This window comes from Globicephala melas, chromosome 4 (assembly GCF_963455315.2).
Source record: "Globicephala melas chromosome 4, mGloMel1.2, whole genome shotgun sequence".
NCBI lineage: Eukaryota > Metazoa > Chordata > Mammalia > Artiodactyla > Delphinidae > Globicephala > Globicephala melas.
Window position 1 is genome coordinate 7,799,053 of NC_083317.1, and position 21,979 is coordinate 7,821,031.

Below are 21,979 nucleotides of genomic sequence, written 5' to 3' on the forward strand. Positions count from 1 at the left end.
AATTTCAAACTTTTTTTTCATATATGGCACTAAGACCAAGTTCTGTATCTGGAATGAACCATCTGATCTGTTAGCTTTGGTCACCACTACAAAAATGGATATAAAAATGAGTACTGAACTTGTATTCTGAGAGCTAACAGAGTAAAGGCAGGCCAAAAGGAAACTGGGGAACTAATCTAGAAGAAATTTAGCATTTACTATCGCATCATTGTATTGCCTTATTATAAGACTTATTACAACAATAAGTTTAACAACATAGGAGCTGGGAAAGACGATACAGTAGCAAACAGAGTAGTCATCTTGTGGGCCTTATATAATTATTGTAGCCTTAATGATTTTTCACATGTATCAACAGTTCTAATATTCATTAAATAAAAATAAGCCTAAGTTTTTTGGATACTGATTCTGATATACAAAATGTGCCACTTACCTATAAAATGCTCATTACCCTAAGAAAAACACTAAAGGAAGTTTCTTTCATACATGTGGTAAGTGCACTTTATGTAGACAATCTGAACTTTACAAAATCACATTTAAATTTACAGTAAGTTTTTTGCCTTCTGAAAGCCACCTTAATGTATACTTATGCAGGCTAACTTATAAAAAACAGGAGACTTTAGGTTAGGATTAATTCACTGTGGCAGGAATTCTAGACTTTCTTGTATAAAGTCCCTGATAGGCCCCCATCAAGGATCTGGGGAAAGAGGAACGATATTATTTGTATTTCCTCTTGCTTCCAAGCAGGTCAAATCCTAGAGAAAAATCATCTAACTCTCACATCCATCCTAAACATTACGGCCTATGAGCACTTTGAATCAAAGAGAAACTGTGAAAAGTAAAGAAACAATTTTAAAAAATCAAAATGGTCTGTTAAACCTCCAATGTTTACTTTCCAAGATTTTTGAAGCCTACGTTGATGTAACTACTGTTTTCCTTTCTACACGTCTGACTAAACTTATAGTCAGTATACCTACCAGACCATTCATTACCTGGACCAGGTTAATTGCATAGAAAGATTTCGACTATGTTTACATTTTTCTTAAATTAATTTTAAAAAAGCATAGTAAAGAGTCTGAGGACAAATTATTCAACTGTTTATCATACATAAGACCGCATGACTATAATACAAAGGGGAGTTCTTTTTCATTTAACGTTACAATATACACAGCAAGTCCGGACCAGATCTTACAATCTGCACACAGGTATTTAACCTTTTCCATGCTGTTTATGTTTACAATGCACAGAAGTCCTGTAACCAAACCGTGTAGTAAAGCACACAAAACTGGACTGTAACATAACACAGTATGCAGAAGCATTGGATTTTATGACTTCCTTTATGTAAATAGCGGTTTAAAAACTGCTTTCGTTTTTTGGTGCTTGCTAAGATGTGGCAACCAGCACAGAAAATGATCTGACCCATGTATCTTCACCTTATATTCCTAAACAGCAGTAACTACTGAATTCCTTTTGATATTGCTAGACTCAAGATGATGTCCTTTTATTCACTGTAAACTTTATGAACTACCGAGTTCAAAAATCCATCCACAGGCTTGACATTTAATTACAAAATAAAAATGGATTTCCTGATTAACAACAAAAAAAAATTTTGTGGTTTATAAAAACTGATATTCCCAAGTTTCCATTCACATGATTTTAAGCCTTTTTTCTTTTGTCACTGACTGATTACATATAAAAACCTGCTCTTGTTCAGAAAAAATTGATCTAGTCAGCCACATGGAATTGACCAATAAAAACTAATGTGGTGTTTCTGCTGAGTTGTTTTGAACAGGGTTATCGGCAGAGGTAGATTACTGCTTCTTTTCTAGGCTTCTTTGATCCCGGACAGGTAAATTCCTTAATCTTCATTCTCCCAACTCAACCGCTCAAAAGTTTAACACCATAACATTGGTCAAATTAAAATGGGAACACAAATTTAGCAACTGCCAGACTGTGTTACATTAAGGCAGCACAATCTCAAAACTAGGCACCTGTTAGACACCAGCCTGTTCCCTTCCGGGTCATGCATGGAAGTTTTGCTTTACTCGTGCTCATAGTTTGGACCTGTTGGTGCAATCAAGGTCTTGCTTTCAAGTTTACAAGTAGGTTAATCAGGAATACAAGAATCAACTGCTGGTTCCACAGCTTCTGGATCCAGTGTCCCTTTACCTTCAGAAGCCTGAACACATTTAGGATGTAACAGCTGTTGTAATCTTGAGTTAGATGTCAATCTATTATGTTCAGTACACAGATTGCTGTAAATGTATTGGCTATGGATTCAACAACAGTTCCAGTTTTGTTTAAGCAATAGTACAGCCATAATTTTCAACTGACATTTAAAAATGGTCTAGTTACACCTTGTGTCAAAGTGCAGAACTGCTACATTATTGGTTACAGACATCTATGTGCTATAAAAACAGCTTTGGTACAATAAATTATCAAAAAAGAAAATAAATTTTTGTAAAATTCACAGCATAATTGTGAGGCAAAAAAGCAGTCACATAAAATTCTGCATTTTTTTAAAAATGTTCAGGATGAACAGAAGACATCTTTGTGCAGAAGAAATGGTGGAGATACCACGTGCCGAGAAAAAGCAAAAGAAAAAGTAAAAAGCAGGAAGGGACACAGCTGTAGCTATTTCCATCAAAGCAAACCACTACTTCTGTGACCTTCAACCAATAAGGAAGTCAACTTTATGACACACGCAAAGTGACCTTGCAATACCTTACAATTAGTGGGTCACAAAAGTCTATTTTAAAAGAAAGGCCTCTTGAATTACCCATTCTCTGTGTTTTCAGCATTAAGGACTGTCTGCAAAAGCATGTCCAAAAGTGATTGCATCTGAAATGGTAGGCTCTTCTAACTTCGAGTCCAAATCCATAAGGCCAAAGGTTATCCCAAAGACCACCACTCAGACCTCCCCAGGACTGGCCACAACTGACCCGTTGATTGCTTCTCAGTGCACCTTGGTTAGGAGACCAGTCACGTTCCATTACTATCTCACTGTGGCCTCAACAACGGGAGACCCACAGGATCCCAGGCAATTGCTGCTTTGCTCCTCAGTAGGTTCAGACAGGAGAGTTCTGATCCCGCCACTTAGCATGCTTACTGTGCCTTACAAACTCCAATACAACCGTCCCTTCCATACAGCTGAAGGTGATGTTTGTGTGAGCTGGAGGTCCCTCTTCCTTACAGTACTGCATTTCCGTGCCCAAGTGTGTTTAGAGGACTTAAAACCCCAAATTTCCCACCCCCCACCCTAAACAAAATGAAAACAACACAAAAACGGGAAGGAAAAAAGGAAAAACAAAAATGGAAGGAAAAACACCCTCATGGGGCCCTTTAAAATGCAAATTATGTGCAGTGCCTTTTATTTTAAAATTAGTTGGCAAATGATTAAGACCAACATCTGAACAACAACTTCTGTGGAATAGAAAGACAAAAACCCCACTATGACTGGGATGTGGCGAGTTAAAATGGGGGAGGCAAAAAGAGGACACCTCTGAGCTATCCGTGAAGATGGGTTTGGACATGGCTCTTTTAAAAACTTCATTGTCCCTTTGCAATCTTTTCAAGTTAAAAAAAAAAAAAAAAGTCAGCTTTGCCCTCTTGTAGCGGTTCAGTGTGTTAATCTCCTTCTGATTCAAGCAGCTTTGCACTTTGTTTTTTGGAAAAAAACACCACTTCTATAAAAACACACAAGAAACAAACTCAAGTTTCAATTTAGTCACGAGCTAGCTACAGGACTCTGTTGCACACAAACTCCTGTCATGGGGGACTCTTCTCTATCAGCCCCTTGCCTCATTGTCAGATGTCCTTCAGTCATGTAATGTGCAGGACCTGTATTAGCAGAAAATTGGTATGTTGGATGTCCAGCTATGCCAGTCTCTTGGCGGGGATTGGAGTAGACGGTTAAATTAACGTCCATAGCTCCATTCTGTCCAAAGTCCAAGGTATTAGCAGCCACTGGGCGATTCTGGTAGGCTTGATTGCCTTGATTACCAGTAGAGGAGGAAGATGTAGAGGAAGAAGTAGTTGAGGAAGACAGGGATGTCATGGAGTGGTGACTATGGCCAACCTCCATAGAATCCTGGGTAGAGGAGCTATTTGTTGGAGAATTGTAGACCCTTGGCCTGGTCCGGTTGCCCAAGGCTTGTTGTCCATGGTGGTGGTGGTGATGGTGGTGGTGGTGATGATGATGGGAACTGTTTCCATGGTGATGATGCAATGCATTCTGTTGAGGGGCTACATGAAAGGTTGTTTCTTGAACAGGATGAGTTTCAACAGTGACTTGTGTAGGAGCTTCAGTGCCTGACCAACCAATGGGAGCAGGAAATTGCTGACGCACCTGTAAGAACAGATTTTAAAACGATTTAAGAGTACCGTTTCCAAGCTTTAATCTTCGATAAAAAGCTACAACACTAGCATTTACATTAGTTAGAGAGAGGGTTTTGAAGCCTTAATGTGTTAGACAGTTCTATAACACAAACTTCCAAATGTGTTCAAGAGTGAAAAGTATTTTATTATGAAAGCTTCAATTTTTAGCAAGTTACACCCATACTCATATATTTTACTCGCCACTTTCTTTCCTTGGGAGCACTGTTTAAGCCAGGGGTCAGCAAACTTCTTCTGGGAAGGGCCAGATAGTAAATATTTCTGACAGGTCCAAAAGGCATGCTTTACTTTCCCCCTAAAGCTCCTCCTCTCTCCAATCTTTCCTGTTTTAATAGAACCACTAGTACCCATCTAGCTGCTCAACCATTCCTCCATCCAAACAATCAGCAAGTACTACTAAAGCTACCTCCAAAATAGAACCCAAATCTGGCCTCTTTTCTCCATCTCCACCACGACTACTCTATCCTAGGTCACTATCATCTCTTGCCTAGACTAATATAACAGCCTCCTAAATCAACTCCCATCTTCCATCTTTGCCTTTTTCCAAACCATTCTCCAAAGAGTAGCAAGAACAGTCTTTTTAAAACACAAATCCAAATCAGGCAAGAAAAAGAAAAGTCATCCACATTGGAAATAAAGAAGTAAAATGGTCACTACCTGCAGATGACGTAACATTACATTATATGGAAAACCCTGAAGACTCCGTTAGAAAACTGTTAGAACTAATAAATGAACTCAATAAGGTTGCAGAATATAAAATCAATACACAAAAATCGACTGCATTTCTATATACTAATAATGAAACAGAAAAAGAAAACAATCCCATGTACAACTGTATCAAAAAGAATAAAATATCAAGAAATAACTTTAACCAAGGAAGTAAAAGACCTGTAGAAGAAGAAGGTCTGGAAGAAGAAGACAAAAATAAATGGAAGGATAGTCCATGCTCACAGACTGGAAGAGTGTAAGAATCAATGTTGTTAAAATGTCCCAACTACCCAAAGCAATTTACAGATTCAATGCAATCCCCCACAAAATTCCAACGTCATTTTTCAAAAAAAAAAAAAGAATAATCCTAAAATTTGTAATCCACAAAGAAACCCAAATAGCAAAAGCAATCTTGAGAAAGAAGAACAAAGATGGAGGCATCATGCTCCCTGGTATCTAACTATACTACAAAGCTATAGCAATTAAAACAGTATGGTACTGACATAAAAAAAAGCACATAGATCAATGGAACGGAACAGAGAGCCCAGAAATAAATCTACGCGTATATGGTCAACTAATTTATGACAAAGGAGCGAAGAATATACAATGGAGAAAGGACAGTCTCTTCAATAAATGGTGTTGGGAAAACTAGACAGCCACATACCAAAGAATGAAACTCAACCACACTATCTTACACCAAACACAAAAATTAACTCAAAATGGATTAAAGACTTGAATGTAAGACCTGAAACCATAAAACTCCTAGAAGAAAACATAGGCAGTAATAAGCTCCTTGACATAGGTCTTGGTGATGATTTTTTGAATCTGACACCAAAGCAAAAGCAACAAAAGCAAAAATAAATAAATGGGATGACAACATACTAAAAAGCTACTGCCCAGTAAAGGAAACCATCAACAAAATGAAAAGGCAACTTACTGAATGGGAGAAAATATTTGTCAATCATATTATCTGATAACAGGCTAATATCCAAAATATATAAAGAACTGATAAAACTCAACAGCAAAAATCCAAACAATCTGATTGAAAAATGGGCAGAAGATCTGACTAGACATGTTTCCAAAGAAGACATACAGATGGCCAACAGGTACAGGAAAAGAAGCTCAACATCATAAACCATCAGGGAAATTCAAATCAAAACCACAACGAGATATCACTTCACACCCATGAGAATGGCTATTATCAAAAAGACAACAAATAGCAAGTGTTGGTGAGGATGTGGAAAAAAGGGAACCCTCATGCACTGCTTGGTGGGAATATAAATTAGTGCAGCCACTATGGAAAACAGTATGGAGGAGGTTCTTCAAAAAATTAAAAACAGAACTACCACATGATCCTGCAATTCCACTTCTGGGTATTTATATGAAGAAAACAACAACAGTATCTTGAAAAGATATACGTACCCCCATGTTCATTCACTTCAGCATTATTTACAATAGCCAAAATATGGAAACAACCCAAGTAAGTGCCCACTGATGGATGAATGGATAAACAAAATAATCCAAAATCCATAAACAATCTGGCCAATGCTCATTTCTCCAAACTTTTCCTCTAGCCATCCTTCCTCTTGCTGCCTAAGTTCCTACTACACAGGATCTTCCTTCTATTCCTCTACCTAGTCAACATCTTTCAGAAGCCTCAGGGTGTTTGTACTTACTGTTCCTTCTGCCTAGAATGCTCTGATTTCTAATTTCTGCTTGGATGATTCTTTCTCATCATTTCAGTTCCAGAGTCTTCCCTCACCACTCTGGCTAATGCTCCCCCAATTTCTGTGGCAGAGGTTCCAAATTGTCCTCAAAAAACATACTCTTCTTCCTGAGCATAAGGCTGCACTACGCTTACTCCCCAGCCTCCCCTGTACTTAGACATGGCCATATGACTGTTTTAGTCAATGGAATATGAATGAAGGTTCCTATGTTACAGCCAGATCTGTCCCACAAAATACATCCCAAGTCCTTCTGCCTGCCAGATGCAGCAGACAACTAGGCCCTTGGGGATGGGGCAGTCATAAGATGGTAGGAACCCAGGATGTGGGAGAGAGCCACGCCACTAACCTGAATACCCACTCTGGACTATTACATAAAAAAGAAACTTCACATTTTTTAAGCTACCATATTTTGGGGGGTCGCCCTGTTATCAGTTCAGCCTATCTGAATTAATACCTCCCACCCAACAAATCACTACTCTCTATTACATTATCCTGTCTTATTTTCTTTTTAACAGTTAATAGTACTTGCAATTTCTATTCATTTGATTCGTTTTATTTATTTTCTGTGTCACGGTAAGCTCTAGGAAGGCAAAGCCTGTGTCTTTATCACCAGTGGCTAGCACAGATCATTAAGACCACTCAACAAAGGTGGTCTCAGAATCAAAATTCAAGAAAAACTATTGAAAATAATCCAGTAGAAAAATAGGCAGAAAGTTCTCAGAAAATATTAATGGTTCTTAAACTATGAAGCTACTTAAATTCATGGAAAGAAGAAATAAGTGAAATGCAACTATACTCTGTCCAATACCAGGTTTTTCAGTTCAGACTGATCCAAAGGTGATCACACTGACTGCTTCTCCAAACTCTGTTAGTGGGAGGCTAAACTGGTAAAACTATATGGAGAGCAATCTGGCAACAGCTATCAAAATGACAAACCACGTTACTCTTTGACCCAGCAATTTCACATCCAGGAACTCATATCACATATAAACTGCATGTGTGTGGATGATTTATATGTAGGGTTATTTATTACAGCATTATTTGCAGTAGTAAAAAAGATTGGAAATAAGCTAAATGTCCATTAATAGGGAACTACTGCAATGACTTGGAATATCTAAACAATGGAATACTGTGTGACTGTTAAAACACAACAAAAAGAATGAAAAAGCTCCCTATATGATACAGAAAGAGCTCCATAATATACATTTTAAAATATATGTAGGGCTTCCCTGGTGGCGCAGTGGTTGACAGTCTGCCTGCCAATGCAGGGGATGCAGGTTCGTGCCCCGGTCCGGGAAGATCCCACATGCCGCAGAGCGGCTGGGCCCGTGAGCCATGGCCGCTGAGCCTGCGTGTCCGGAGCCTGTGCTCCGCAACGGGAGAGGCCACAACAGTGAGAGGCCCGCGTACGGCAAAAATAAATAAATAAATAAATAAATAAATAAAAATATATGTAAAACATGTTAAAATAAAAAAAACAAGATGTGTGCACGGTATGCTACCATTTGTGTACAAAGGTTAGGTGAAGGATATACATTTGTATTTGCTTGCATATGTATAAAACATCGCAGAAAGACTACATAAAATAACATTAATTTAGAAACTGGGAGAAAGGGATGGAAGAAGGAAGGTCGTTCTAAAGAATTAGGGAAAGCCTCTGGCCGTGATATTTGAGACCTGAAGGATATATAGTAGTCACCAAAGCAAAGACAGAGGAAAAGCTTATTCCAGGCTGAGCACGGTCAATGTGAGAAATGTGAAAGGGAACATGGTATACAGTCTGAAAAATGAAAAAAAAAAAAAATTCCAGGAAGACCAGAATGAATGAAGAGGAGGAAGGATGCCTGGGTAGGAGCCAGATGACAGAAATCACTGAATCCTGTGTAAGAAGTCACAATTTTTTTTTTAAGTACAAGAGAAAGCCAGAAACTGGCTGAAAGCAAGGGAAAGAGCTGGATCAGACTGCTCTACTGAACATTCACTAGGCTGCAGAGAAGAGAACAGAGGCGAACTGGTGAATGAAACTGGACGCTGGAAGTCCGGTTGGAATAATCTTTACAGCAAGATAAGCTAGAGATGATTGTACCAAGCGGGTGAAGTAGAGAGAACAGACACATATGTAGGATATTCAGAATCCATACTATTTACCATTGGATTCAAGGTGGGGGGTGAGGGAGAGAGGAGTCAAGAATGAACTCCCCAGGTGCCAGGTGTACGACCTGAGCAAATGGGTAAATTCAGGGCCACTTGTATTGATACAGATAAAAGGAGATGAGCTTTGGCGGAGGAGAAAATGATGACTTCAGTTTATAGGATGCATTTGCAGTGTTATACTGTAGGGACTTCCAAAACGGTATTTATAGTAAATGATTAGAAATAAAGGTGTGGGGCTCAGGAGTGAAGTCTAGATCAGAAATAAAGACATAAAGTGACCGACATCGAGATGGTAGCTGCAGTCATTGGTAAGAGCAGGTGAGGTCACCAGGAAGTGTTTAAGGTGAGAGACAGGACACAGACCACCCACGTTTACGTGGCCGCGGGGGAGCAGAGAATCCGAAAAGGAGACAGTGAAGGAAGGAGGTGGGCTGGGATGAGGGCCATCCTGTCCGGGAAGGCAGAGGAGAGTGCTACAAAAAGCATGGAGAGGGGCTTCCCTGGTGGCACAGTGGTTGAGAGTCCCCCTGCCGATGCAGGGGACGCGGGTTCGTGCCCCAGTCCGGGAAGATCCCACATGCCGCGGAGCGGCTGGGCCCGTGAGCCATGGCCGCTAAGCCTGCGCGTCCGGAGCTTGTGCTCCGCAACGGGAGAGGCCACAGCAATGAGAGGCCCGCGTACCGCAAAAAAAAAAAAGCACAGAGAGGCCAGGGCTGTGTCAACGTGAGTGAGGACCAGAGAGTGACAAGTGACTGAGTGTCTGCCGGGCTCCTCAGTAATGACCACTGTGACTCCACAGGAACAGTTTCCTGAGTTGGGAAGCAGCCCAACTGGAGCAGCTGAAGACTTCTTAAAGGGTGAAGTAATCGTAGCAGAAATGTGGGGCGAGGAAGACAAGGGCCAGGGAAAGGTTTTGCTTCAGATGGGAGAGAGCTGGGGATGATCAGGTGCTGACGGGAAGAAGGCGAGCAGAGGACACAGGGGCCAGTGGCTGAGCAGGGCCAAGTCCTGTGCAGGTGGGAGGAGAGGGGCAGGGCCCGAGGTGGCTGACCCCAGGCAGGAGCTGCTGCCCCTGCTGACAAGGGGCCGGAGAAAGGGGACAAGCACACATGGCGGTGGGGCGAGGTGGCTGGTGACACGCAGTGAAGCGCTCCTTTCTGAGGACTGTTCCTTACACAGTGAGGAGTGAGGGAGAGCAGAGAAGGGGAGGCAAAGGTTTCTAGCAAGAGTAGGAGAGTCTGAAGCAATTATTAAAGAGAATGGGAGCACGATGAGATGACCTGAGAAACATGCAAGCTTGCCCAAGTAGATGCTGGTGACTACGAATTAACAGGGGTAACAATGCATCTACAGATATGCCTTTCTCCACCAGCACTCAGCTGCCCCAGTCCCAAGAATGGGCAGTGATATTCATCAACTTCCATTTTATTTCTCATTAGATAATATACTTGCCTCTCACTGTAAACATCATAATGCAGTACTCAGTATGAATTAACTTATTATTTTACAAAGAGTATTTAATAAATATTCTACCATCATCTGCTTCACCCCTTAAAAAAATTTACTTAATTAGATCCTCTTTAACAGAAAACCTTCAAAACAAAAAATGGAGGTGAAAATCAAACCACAAACTGATTCAGAATCTAGGACTGTCAGTGATAGCAGATCACAAGAGGCAGTGGAGTGCAGTAATTAAGATCACGCACCTCGGAAAGTTCCCTAAACCTTGAAGTCACAGTTCCCAAAGTAAAATGAAAATCCAAACAGGGCAAGGCTCAAAATGCTGCCGGAGTAAACAAGATAAACAAACACCTGGAGCAGCTGCTGGTACGCACTCAATAAACGGGAGCTATTTCTAAACACGGAGGGAAAATGTTTCAAGGATGTGTAAGTTAGAATTCCTTACAACCAAGGAAGATATGAACCTTTTAGAGTAAATGACGTTATCATTCTAAAACCACTTGGCATCCAACACTGGTACGCCTGGGCACAGTGGAGGGCGTGAATGAAGGGCTGTGTGACTGCTCACCTGGGGACTGTGTGTCTCACAGTCCATGGCCTGGACAGCAGCTGTGAAGTGCCCGCCGCTGTGCCGATGCTGGTGCGTTGGGTCCGACCTGGCTCTCCCACTGTTGCTAGTCCCCGATGACCCACCTGAAGCATCACAACACGGTACAGCTTGTGAGTGTAAAGTTAATTCTGTTCAAGTACATATCCTAAAACTATAACATTAAAACGGGAAGTGAGTCACCAAAAAAAAATCTGTATTAACCTGAAGTATACCAGGAAGGCTTCCAATTCTCTATGTTCTTTCACATCAACCACTGAACTAAAATATGACCAAGTTTGGTTAAGTCAGGGGAAAACTCAAGCATGTGAACCAAGTATTTCCATTTTAAAAACAATTTTAAAATTTGGCTAATAAGGAGTATTGTTTCCAAGCAGAATTTATTATATGCATAATTAAGTATTAGAGCTTTGGGGGAGGTGAATTTTTTTACTAGCCACAAAGAACAGGTTCGGGAAAAATAATTCCTCCCACCCATTAACAAACTTTAAAAAACTTTAAAATAACCCCCACTTTGTAAAGAAAAGAGGAAACATTTCAAAGCCTAATATAATATCAAAAGAACAGACCTGAGCTTGAAGATGTACTGGAGGTGGTGCCCGAAGACTGTGACTGCTCCATGGCAGGACTCGTGGATACGCTATTACTTGTGTTTGTACCTTCATCAGCTGTTTTCTTGAAAAAACTGTGCTGCAGGGCATAGTAAGGTTGAATTCGAGTTTTGGGGTCATAATCAAGCATCCTTAAAATGAGGTCTTTGAACTTCAAGTAGTCAGCTACTGTATGACCCGATTCCCCAGCACGACGCCCACCAGGTCCTCCTGTTTCTACTCCGAGAATATTATGAAGTTTGCGGGTTCCTGGTGGTTTATACTCCTAAAGAGAAAAAAGATAAAAAGGCTTTCTCTAAATCTGATGGAATATGTAAAAGCCTACGTAATGTCAAATATGCTTACATGTATGATAATGTTGAGGCCTTTATTAAAAAGAATGCTTTATAGTTAGAGCCTCTATATTTTCACACTAATGTGAAATATTCACAATACTATTCACATACTATTCCGATTAAAATACTATTCACAATACTATTCACATACTATTCCGAACACACTGTACTTAGGAGAAATTCACTTTTGAGACCAGAAATGACTATAAAGATCATCTAGCCCAGAGATCAGCAGACTATGGCCTGGCTCAGAGCCTGTTTTTATATAGCCTCCACTATGAATTGTTTTCATATTTTTAAAGATTGTAAAAACAAACAAAACCAAGTAAGAATACTCAACAGAAGCCCACAAAGCCGAAACCTTTACTATGGGGTCCTTTACAAAGGAAGTGTGCCAACCAGTGGTTGTGAACCTCTTTTCTGCCCAATACACCTGTGAACTCAGGGGCACTTACTCAGTAACAGTGGCTCATTAAAGTTTTAAAGATCACTCCTAATAAAGAATCATGGGTCTAACCCTACCTGCTCATATGCAGATAAAAGAATCAGAAGTAAATTATTTATGCCTCATTTTATTGATAGAAAATATGGTTAATAATAAATTGCCTTAACATGTGCTGAGATTTTCTGGGAACTCATTTTAACAGATAACAGTATAACCTTTAAAATCCCTATGAATACTGAATTTATTCAGAATAGTATCATTGGATTTTTGCTTCTAGGTACAATGTAGAAATTCGCAAGAGACCATCGCTCTTACTCTAAAATCAAGAACAAGCCAGGCAGGCACACAACAAAATCACTGCTTTTTAAAAACCTATCAGAGAGCTGAGGACTAAAGAAACCAGATTAACTAAATTCTAGAAAATGAAGAGTCTTTCCTAGGAAAGAAAGAGACTTATGGTGGGAGAAGGAGCAAATGCCACAGATGTGACTAAGAAGAGTCCAGCCCAACTCCCAACCAACTTCTAACAGCCACGTGTGGCTGGGCCACAGGACGGGACAGGCAGATGACCCAGGGAGGGTCCCCCAGGGCGCTGCAGAGCTGGGTCCAGAGCAGCATTATGGACACAGATCACCCCGAGGCACCAAGAGTTAGCAGCGGGTTGCTGGCTGGGCAACAATGCATAAAAGATCTCTGCAGTTTCCAAACACCGCTTAAAACCTATGAAGACAGTGGAGAATAGAATCTAAGTCAAGCAAACAAACAAAACACAGCCCAGATTCAGCTAAACTACAAATGAAACTGACTCAGTCTCATCACACTAGCAGCCTGACAGAGTAAGCAGCATGCCTCTTTCTAAAGGGAAGTAAGATTTACTTCCATCTCAACTGTTCTTAAATACAGCAAGTCCAACATACATATAAAAAATTATAGACACATGAAAGAAACAAACAAAAAGGGTCCATAATCAAGTGAAAAAAATAGTAGAAAACTCACATATATAAATGACCCAAATGTTGAAACTGACAGACAGGTATTTTAAAATAACTATGGGGCTTCCCTGGTAGCGCAGTGGTTAAGAAACCGCCTGCCAACGCAGGGGACATGGGTTCGGGCCCTGGTCCAGGACGATCCCACATGCCACAGAGCAACTAAGCCCGTGCGCCACAACTACTGAGCCTGTGCTCTAGAGCCCATAAGCTACAACTACTGAGCCCATGTGCCACAGCTACTGAAGCCCGTGTGCCTAGAGCCTGTGCTCCGCAACAAGAGAAGCCACTGCAACGAGAAACCCGCACACCATGACAAGGAGTAGCTCCCGCTTGCCACGACCAGAGAAAGCCTGCACGCAGCAACAAAGACCCAATGCAGTCAAAATAAATTAATTTTTTTAAAATAACTATGATAAAAAGAATTTACTTCAAAAGTTAGGTAACGTGTGGATAGACTGGGGGGGTGTTATTTAAAACTAGTTTTTTTTCTTTTTTTCTTTTCTTTTTTTTTTTTGCGGTATGCGGGCCTCTCACTGTTGTGGCCTCTCGCATTGCGAAGCACAGACTCCAGATGCACAGGCTCAGCGGCCATGGCTCACGGGCCCCGCCGCTCCGCAGCACGTGGGATCTTCCTGGACCGGGGCACGAACCCGTGTCCCCTGCATCGGCAGGCGGACTCTCAACCATTGCGCCACCAGGGAAGCCCAAAAGTATTTTTTTTTAAAAAAAGATAAATTAAGTGTAAACACTAGAACTAAAAGAAATGCAGAGAATCCATTTAATGGTTTTAACAGCAGACTGGGAGCAAGAGAAGAAAAGCAATCAGTGAACTAGAAAGACAGAGCAAAGAAATTATCTAAACTAACACACAAAAAGAAAACAAAATGAATAAACCAGAGACCTCTAATAGTAAGCACTATAACATATATTTAATTGAATAATTAGCAGGAGAAGAGAGAGTGAAGCAGAACAAATATTTAAAAGGATGATGTCTGAGCACTTTCAAAAACTGATGAAAAGAGATTAATCCACAGATCTAACAAACTCAGCAAACTCCATGGAGAATAAATACAAGGAAAACTATACATAAGAACCTAATAGTCAAACTGCTGAAAAATCAAACATAAAAAAAAAGCAAAAAAAAAAAGAGGTTGAACAAAAAGATCTACAAAATTCATACCAGCTTTTATATGTCATGTTTGAGCGTGTCACCCAAATTGCTTGCTTCTTTTCTCTTCCACAGAAGATCCCTGTGCTAAAGGCATTTTCCTTCTTTGTTATATCCCCAAGTTCTCTTTCTCAGCGTGAGAGCGTGCTAAGCGCAGCTTGAGAAGACCTGAGCTTGCTTTCTAGCCCTACCATTCCTTGCTGTGGTCGCCAAAGAATTTATTTAACACTCTTGAATCTCAGTTTTCTGATGTGTAAAAATGGAACTGAGAATATCTATTATTACTATCTATCGTCATCTTATTGTGAGAATCAAATAAAAACATCTTAAGTTATAATAATAAAAAAAAAGCATCAAAATCAGCCAGGGGGAAGACAGAGAAATATTTCATAAAGAAAACAATGCTTAGAAAAACCATTGACTTTTCTTCAGAAACAATGTAATACAGAAAACAATGTCATTAATATATTTAAACAACTAAATTTGTTTAGGTTTACGTAAACCTAAAATTCTATATCAATTTGTAATTTCCATATCCATGGAAAATATCTTCCCAAAAACGAAGGTGAATAAAGGTATTTTCAGATAAGCAACTGCTGAGAGAATTCATCAGCAGAAGTTATTCACTATAAAATAAAAAGTTAAAGGAAGTTCTTCAAGCTGAAGGAACATAATACAAGATTGAAGTCAGGAACTGCAAAAAGAAATGAAAAATTCTATGGGTAAAAAGAAAAGAACTTTTTTTTTCTTTGGGGCTTGCAGGATCTTAGTTCCCCAACCAGGGACTGAACTCGGGGCCGCAGTAGTGAAAGCTCCAAGTCCTAACCACTGGACCACCAGGGAATTCCCAAAAAGAACTTTTTATTTTCTTTATTTTTTATGTACTTTTAAATCTCTTTAAAAAATCATTTTTAATTTAAGTAGTCAATGTTTGTGAGGGTTATAACATATGTGTAAGTGATATATGATGACAAGAGACAGAAGGACTTAGATAAAAGCACGTGGTTATCACACGGTTTATAAAGTGATATAACATTTTGTTAAGTTCAACTGGTAAGTTAAAGATGCATACAGTAAAAGCAACACTAAAAATTACACACCGAAGAACAGCTAAACAGTCACTTAAGAAAAGGTGAAATAAAATACCAAAAAGTACTCAACTCAAAAGAAGGCAGTAAAGAAGGAACAAGGAACAAAGAACAGATAAAACAAATAGAATACAAATAAGGCAAAAGTCTAAAACCCAAACCCCTGAATAATTAAATAGGTTAAATATTCATTGTGAAAGGAAGATACTATTTGACTAGATTAAAAAGGATGACTCAACTACATTTTGTATACAGAAGTCATACTTCACATACAAAAGTATGAACAGGTTTACTACAGTAAAAGGGTAAAAAAACCACTATAAAAATGTTAAGAATTAAAAAGCTGGTATAGCTAGAGTAATATTAGACAAAGTAGACTCAAAGACAAAAATATTATTAGAGATAAAGAGGAATATTTCATGGTAATGAAAGACTGAATTTATCACCAAGTCCTAAAAATACTAAACAAGTATACCTATTAAGAGAGCTTCAAAAAACATAAAGCAACTGAAGGAGATGAAGACAAATCCAGTATCATCACTAAAAATGAACACTCCTCTCAGTTATTGATAAAACAAATATACACAGACAGACACAAAGTAAGGATGTAAAGATTCTCGAAGAAAGATAAGGCCAACAGGCCCATGAAAAGATGCTCAACATCGCTGATTATTAGAAAAACGCAAATCGAAAGTACAATGAGGTATCACCTCACACCAGTCAGAATGGCCATTATGGAAAAGTCTATAAATAATAAATGCTGGAGAGGGTGTGGTGAAAAGGGAACCCTCCTGCACTGTTGGTGGGAATGTAAATCGGTACAACCACTATGGAGAACAGTATGGAGGTTTCTTAAAAACTAAAAATAGAGTTACCATATGATCCTGCAATCTGACTCCTGGACATATATCCAGAGAAAACTAATTCGGAAAGATACAAGCACCCCGATGTTCACTGCAGGACTATTTATTGGGTTGGCCAAAAAGTTCGTTCGCGTTTTCCCATAACATCTTGCAGAAAAACCCGAACTTTTTGGCCAACCCAATACAATAGCCAAGACATGGAAGCAACCTAAATGTCCATCGACAGATGAGTGGATAAAGAAGATGTGGGGTGTATGTGTATATATATAGCGAAATATCACTCAGCCATAGAAAAGAATGAAATAATGCCATCTGCAGCAACATGGATGGACCTAGAGATTATCATACTAAGTGAAGTAAGCCAGACAAAGAAAAACAGATCACTTATATGTGGAATCTAAAAAAAAAAAAAAGGAAAAGAAAAGAAAGATGCAAATGAACTGACTTTCAGAACAGAAACAGACCTACAGACATAGAAAACAAATTTATGGTTACCAAAGGGGAAAGGGATGGGAGGGATAAATTAGGAGTTTGGGATTAACATATACACACTAGTATATATAAAACAGATAACCAACAGGGACATACTAGATATTTTGCAATAACCTAGAAGGGAAAAGAATCTGAAAAAGAATATATATATGTATGTGTAACTGAATTACTATGCTGTACATCTGAAACTAATACAACATTGTAAATCAACTACATATACTTCAATTTAAAAAAAACTTTTAAAGGAGAGTATCTTCATAAACTTGAGGAAGGTAAAGATTTCTTAGAATACAAAAAACACTATTCATTAAAAAAAAGATTAAATTTCCTGCTCATTAAAAACTACTACTAAGGAAAGAAATAGGCGAGGTGCAGTCTGAGAATACTGACAACATATATGTGACAAAGGACTTATATCCATTACATGTTAAAAAAAAAGGAACTCCTACAGCTCAACAATTAAACGTCCCAATAACAAACAGGCAAAAGACTGGAAAGACTATCACAAAAAAGAAGATACACGAATGGCTAATGAGCACATGAAAAGGTGGTCACTATCATCAGTCATGGGGAAATGCAAATGAAAACCACTATATATACCCATTAGAATGGCTAAAATCAAGAAGACCAACCACATCAAATGGTGAGGATGTCATGCAACTGCAACTCTCATACCTGTGGGGATGCAAAATGATAAAACTGTGGGAAACTGTTTGCTCTTTTCTTATGAAGGTAAACACACATACACCCTATGATCTGGTAATTCTACTTCTAAGTAGTGAACCCAGAGAAATGAAAATTTAAGTGTACAAAAGTTGATACAAGAATGTTCCCAGTAGCCTTATTCATAATAGTCCTAAACTGGAAACAACCCAAACATCCACTGACAGGTAAATATAAATACAGTATTTCCATTCAATGAAATACTATGAAGCAATAAGATGGAGTAACTTCTGAGACACAATATGGATGAATCTCCAAAAACAATGTCTGTTAAGTGAAAGAAACAAAGTAATAAATACTATACAGATCCCATTTACATGAATTTTTCCTATGAATAGTCAAAACTAACCTATGATGACAGAAATCAGAAACTGAGGGTGAGATGACAGAAAAGGATATAAGAGGTGGTGGAAGTACTTACTCTATGCCTTGTTTTAGGTAGTGGATATATACTGTTGTATTTAAAAGTTAAAAAGTTAGAACACTTAAGACACTCATCTTACTGTGTATAAATTATACTTCAACAAAACGGTATCGTTTATACTCTTAATTCTTCATCCCCTTTCCCCACCAAAGGAAAAAAATAGATAGCAGGTATGGATTTCATTACTAGGAAGCTAAAATGGGCCCTTGAAACATAAAATGAGAAATTAAAAATAAAATCACTAAGGAAATAAAGCAAACAAATATACCCAATGATGGTGCATGCACACCTGTTTATACTTACGGTTAAAATCCCTAGTGCATCGTTACAATGTAACCATTTGGTTATGGATTTGATTTTTTTGTTGCTGAAAATTTATTTCTATTCAAAGAGAAGTAATTATCTTACACTTTAAAAAATAAAGTTTCTTAAGTCAGCTGCTTAATTGCAGCTAAAGAAAACCTCAAATAATCTATGGTTAATTAATATGTATTAAATGTGGGTCAAGATACTCACTTTCAATTTTAAGGGAAAAGATTTAACTACTCTTTTCTGAAATGTCCCCCCTAAACAATTTAAAATAATTATACCTGAATTTTGGAGAAATGATAGGTTACAACTCATTGTGACTTAACTGTGGTTTTATAAGGCAGAGATTAGGGAAATGGAATGAGATGAATGTTTCATTTAGAAAAAGGAAAAAAAACAGCAGCAGCAGAAGAAAAAAAAAACTTCAAAGTGGAAAAAGAAGTGGTAGCCTGTACTGCAGAGAGATAAAAACATAAAGAAGGCTTCACATCCTCCATGCTAATTAAAATCAACTGGTAGGAGCAACCCTGAATGCTGCAGAAGCTAAGGACTCCTAGGCTGTGTTTTGGTTCAATGGGAAAAGGCGCCATGACTGATAAAGCTATGTGGACAAAGGCAAAAGGATTCAGGATGTCTGCTTGGTATTTTCCATCCCTTCCTTATGGGGAGTAGGCATAATTTAGCTGCCAGATATTACAATGCCTGGAACTTCAGAGAATAAGGCAAAATGCAGTAAGTTACAAATCAGTTGTGAAAGATAGTTATATATATGTATTATTTTTTTTAATATTCTTAAAAAAAACCCCATTTGATATTAAAAGTTAAGACTCCATAGCTGAAGGTGAATTACAGCACATAAGCATCATCTTCAATTCACTGGAAATGACACCTGGTGGCAGCATCGCTAAAACGCAAGGGCAAAATAAAAAGTGTAGCAAAAATAAAATCTAAGTGTTGAAAACGCAAAAACTACAATCACAAGGTGTCTGGTATATGTATCACATACAATCACAGATTTATAGATTATTTTCATCTTATACTAGAAACAAGCTAGATTACAAAACATATGTTTATTTTCAGATATATAAAACAAAGATGTAAATCAAGATGCAAAACTGTTATCATTTACTCTCTTAAACTGACACAGTTTAGGTCTCTGAAAAAAGTTCTCAGATAGAAGAAAATTACTAAAACGTACCTAACGTGTTTAAAAACCTCACTTAAATTTTAAAGATTTTGGAGATGTGAAACTCCTGTTACCCAAGCTAGGAATCTGAAATCTATCAAAAGGACCATTTAGTCAGTTCATATTCTTGTCACAAACTGCTTAAGAATCCTTTTCTCTCATCTGAACTTAAAAAAAAAAAAAAAAAAGCCATTTACTGCAATTATGACTTCCACTGTTCACAGCTGCAGTATTGTTAACTGTGACTTCACTACGTACTCAAACTATGAGAAACAAAGGTCAAACTTACTAATTCTACTGTGGAAACAAGGCATGGTGATTTGATCAGCTACCTCAAAAGGCAGACATACAGTTTCAAAATGAAGCCTTAAAGAGCACTAAGCAAACACTGGTCCATACAGATAGTTCAGGTCAAACTCTATAACCAACTTATGAAGAAAATATACATACCTAAGTTATCAGTGGAACTACTGTTAATAACTGACTTCAGCAACACTGATTTCAAGTAAATACAAAATGCGCTATATAAAGACAGCTCAGTAAAAGAAATAACAAAGGCTCAAAAAAATTATTTCCCTATTTTACCCGTTTTCCATCTTTGGTCTTCTTTAAGTTCCAAGTGCCATCTGGCAACTTCTCAAAGAACTTTCTTGCTTTTGGTGCTTGGTCAAGAATATGAGCAGGTGGAATACCCAGAACTTCCACTATTTTATTCATCTGATCTACCTGTATTAAAAATAAAAACAAAACACCTGTAATTTCTACTGTAGGACATCCTATCTGTGCTCATCCATCCATTCATTCATTCATAAATTAGAAATAAATAAATCGAGCATCTCCTGTGTGCGGGGCACTCCTCGGGGCAGTAAGCATAGAATAATGAACAAAAGAGATAAAGTCCCTGCTCTCCTTGAGCCCCACACTCCACAGAGGGGAGGGCACACAATGAAGCAAACACGTACATCCATGGGATGGCAGGTGGTCACGGATACAATGGAGAGTAAGGAAATGACTGGAGGGAGTTTTAAAGTTTAAGTTTTGGGAGAATTTTAGTTAAATAATCACACAGCGAAAAAAAAAAACCCAAAGGCTTAAAAGTGTGGACCCAATAAAAGTATTTTTTTTAAGTGCAGATTAATTCACTCAAATACTGAGCGTCTACTATATGCTGGAAACCATGCGCACTAGAACACAGCAATAAACAAAACAAAAATCCCTGCCCCAAAGTTTGTGTTGTAGAGGAAGAGATCACCAAGAAGCAAATACATAATAAGCAAATACATATCAGGCGACCACTAAGAACCATGGAGAAAATTAAAAGGGGATGGAGAGTGAGAAGGGCACTGCAACTTAAAATAGGGTGTCACGAAAGGCTTCCCCGAGAAGGTGACGTGAGAGCAAAAACATGAAGGCCGCAAGGGCAGGAGCAAGCGCACTCCAGGCACGGAGCAAAGAATGAACGTAAGGGCCCTGGTACAAGCCTGTGGTTCGTTCGTAGGGACCTGAGAGAGAGCTGTGTGTGCTGGGCCGGGAGACGGCAGGGGCGGGGCGGGGCGGGGCGGGGCAGGACAGCAGGGAGAGGTGGAGAGAGAACAGGAGACAGAGGGAGTAAGGGATTTTCAAGCTACTCAAAAGGACTGGCTTTCACCACGAGTGAGATGGAAGCCACTGAAGTTTCAGATGCTCCTAATGTTGTTTAAGCCCATGAAAAAGGTACTATTACCTTTATATTATTTATTATTAAAAGAAAACCAAAGACACACTTATGGCAGCTCTGCCAAAAAGTAGCTCACTGGCTAGAGTGAAGTGAATTAAAAGGAAGGAGGAAGGGACACGTTTCTGGCACTATTTACTGACAGTTGTATAACCCAGTTCAAGTCATGAAATTTCATTAGTCTTTCTTTTCTCACATATAAATGAATGGACTGATCACAATCTGCAATGGTTAACTTTTCTTTAAAAAACAAAACACAACAGGATCCCACAAGCAAACAGTTTTAAAACCAATGAAAGCCCATTCTTGTGACTGTAAGGGAGCTTGGCCTCCCTCTCCCTTGCCCTCCCTCCTCCCAGGCACTGCCTCTGACCTTCAAAAATCTTCTAAGAACACAGAATAAACACCTGTGGACTCGCTCTGAAATTCTATAGTCCTAATTTACCCTGAATTATTCAGATCAAATATTCATCAACAACTACTAGTCATCATTTACTTTAATTTCAAATCATACTCTCAAAATTTACAGTCACGTTTACACTGTTTTTAGGGTGGTCCTCATTTCTTCATTATCATCTTT

The 21,979-nt window shown here is 38.8% G+C and overlaps 1 protein-coding gene across 11 annotated transcripts in view; it reads right to left on the reverse strand.

Annotated features, from left to right (window-relative positions):
- Positions 1–1,077: 1,077 nt before the first annotated feature.
- Positions 1,078–21,979, reverse strand: part of DYRK1A (dual specificity tyrosine phosphorylation regulated kinase 1A) — a 145,604-nt gene continuing 124,702 nt past the window's right edge. For all 11 annotated transcript variants that reach the window (XM_060297801.2, XM_030880900.3, XM_060297799.2 and 8 more), the window contains 4 exons: positions 20,271–20,411; positions 11,619–11,925; positions 11,011–11,135; positions 1,078–4,345 (listed from right to left, as the gene is read on the reverse strand). In XM_060297801.2, coding sequence (XP_060153784.1) covers positions 3,725–4,345; positions 11,011–11,135; positions 11,619–11,925; positions 20,271–20,411 — 1,194 coding nt within the window. In that variant the 3' untranslated portion in view covers positions 1,078–3,724. The remainder of the gene's footprint in view (positions 4,346–11,010; positions 11,136–11,618; positions 11,926–20,270; positions 20,412–21,979) is intronic.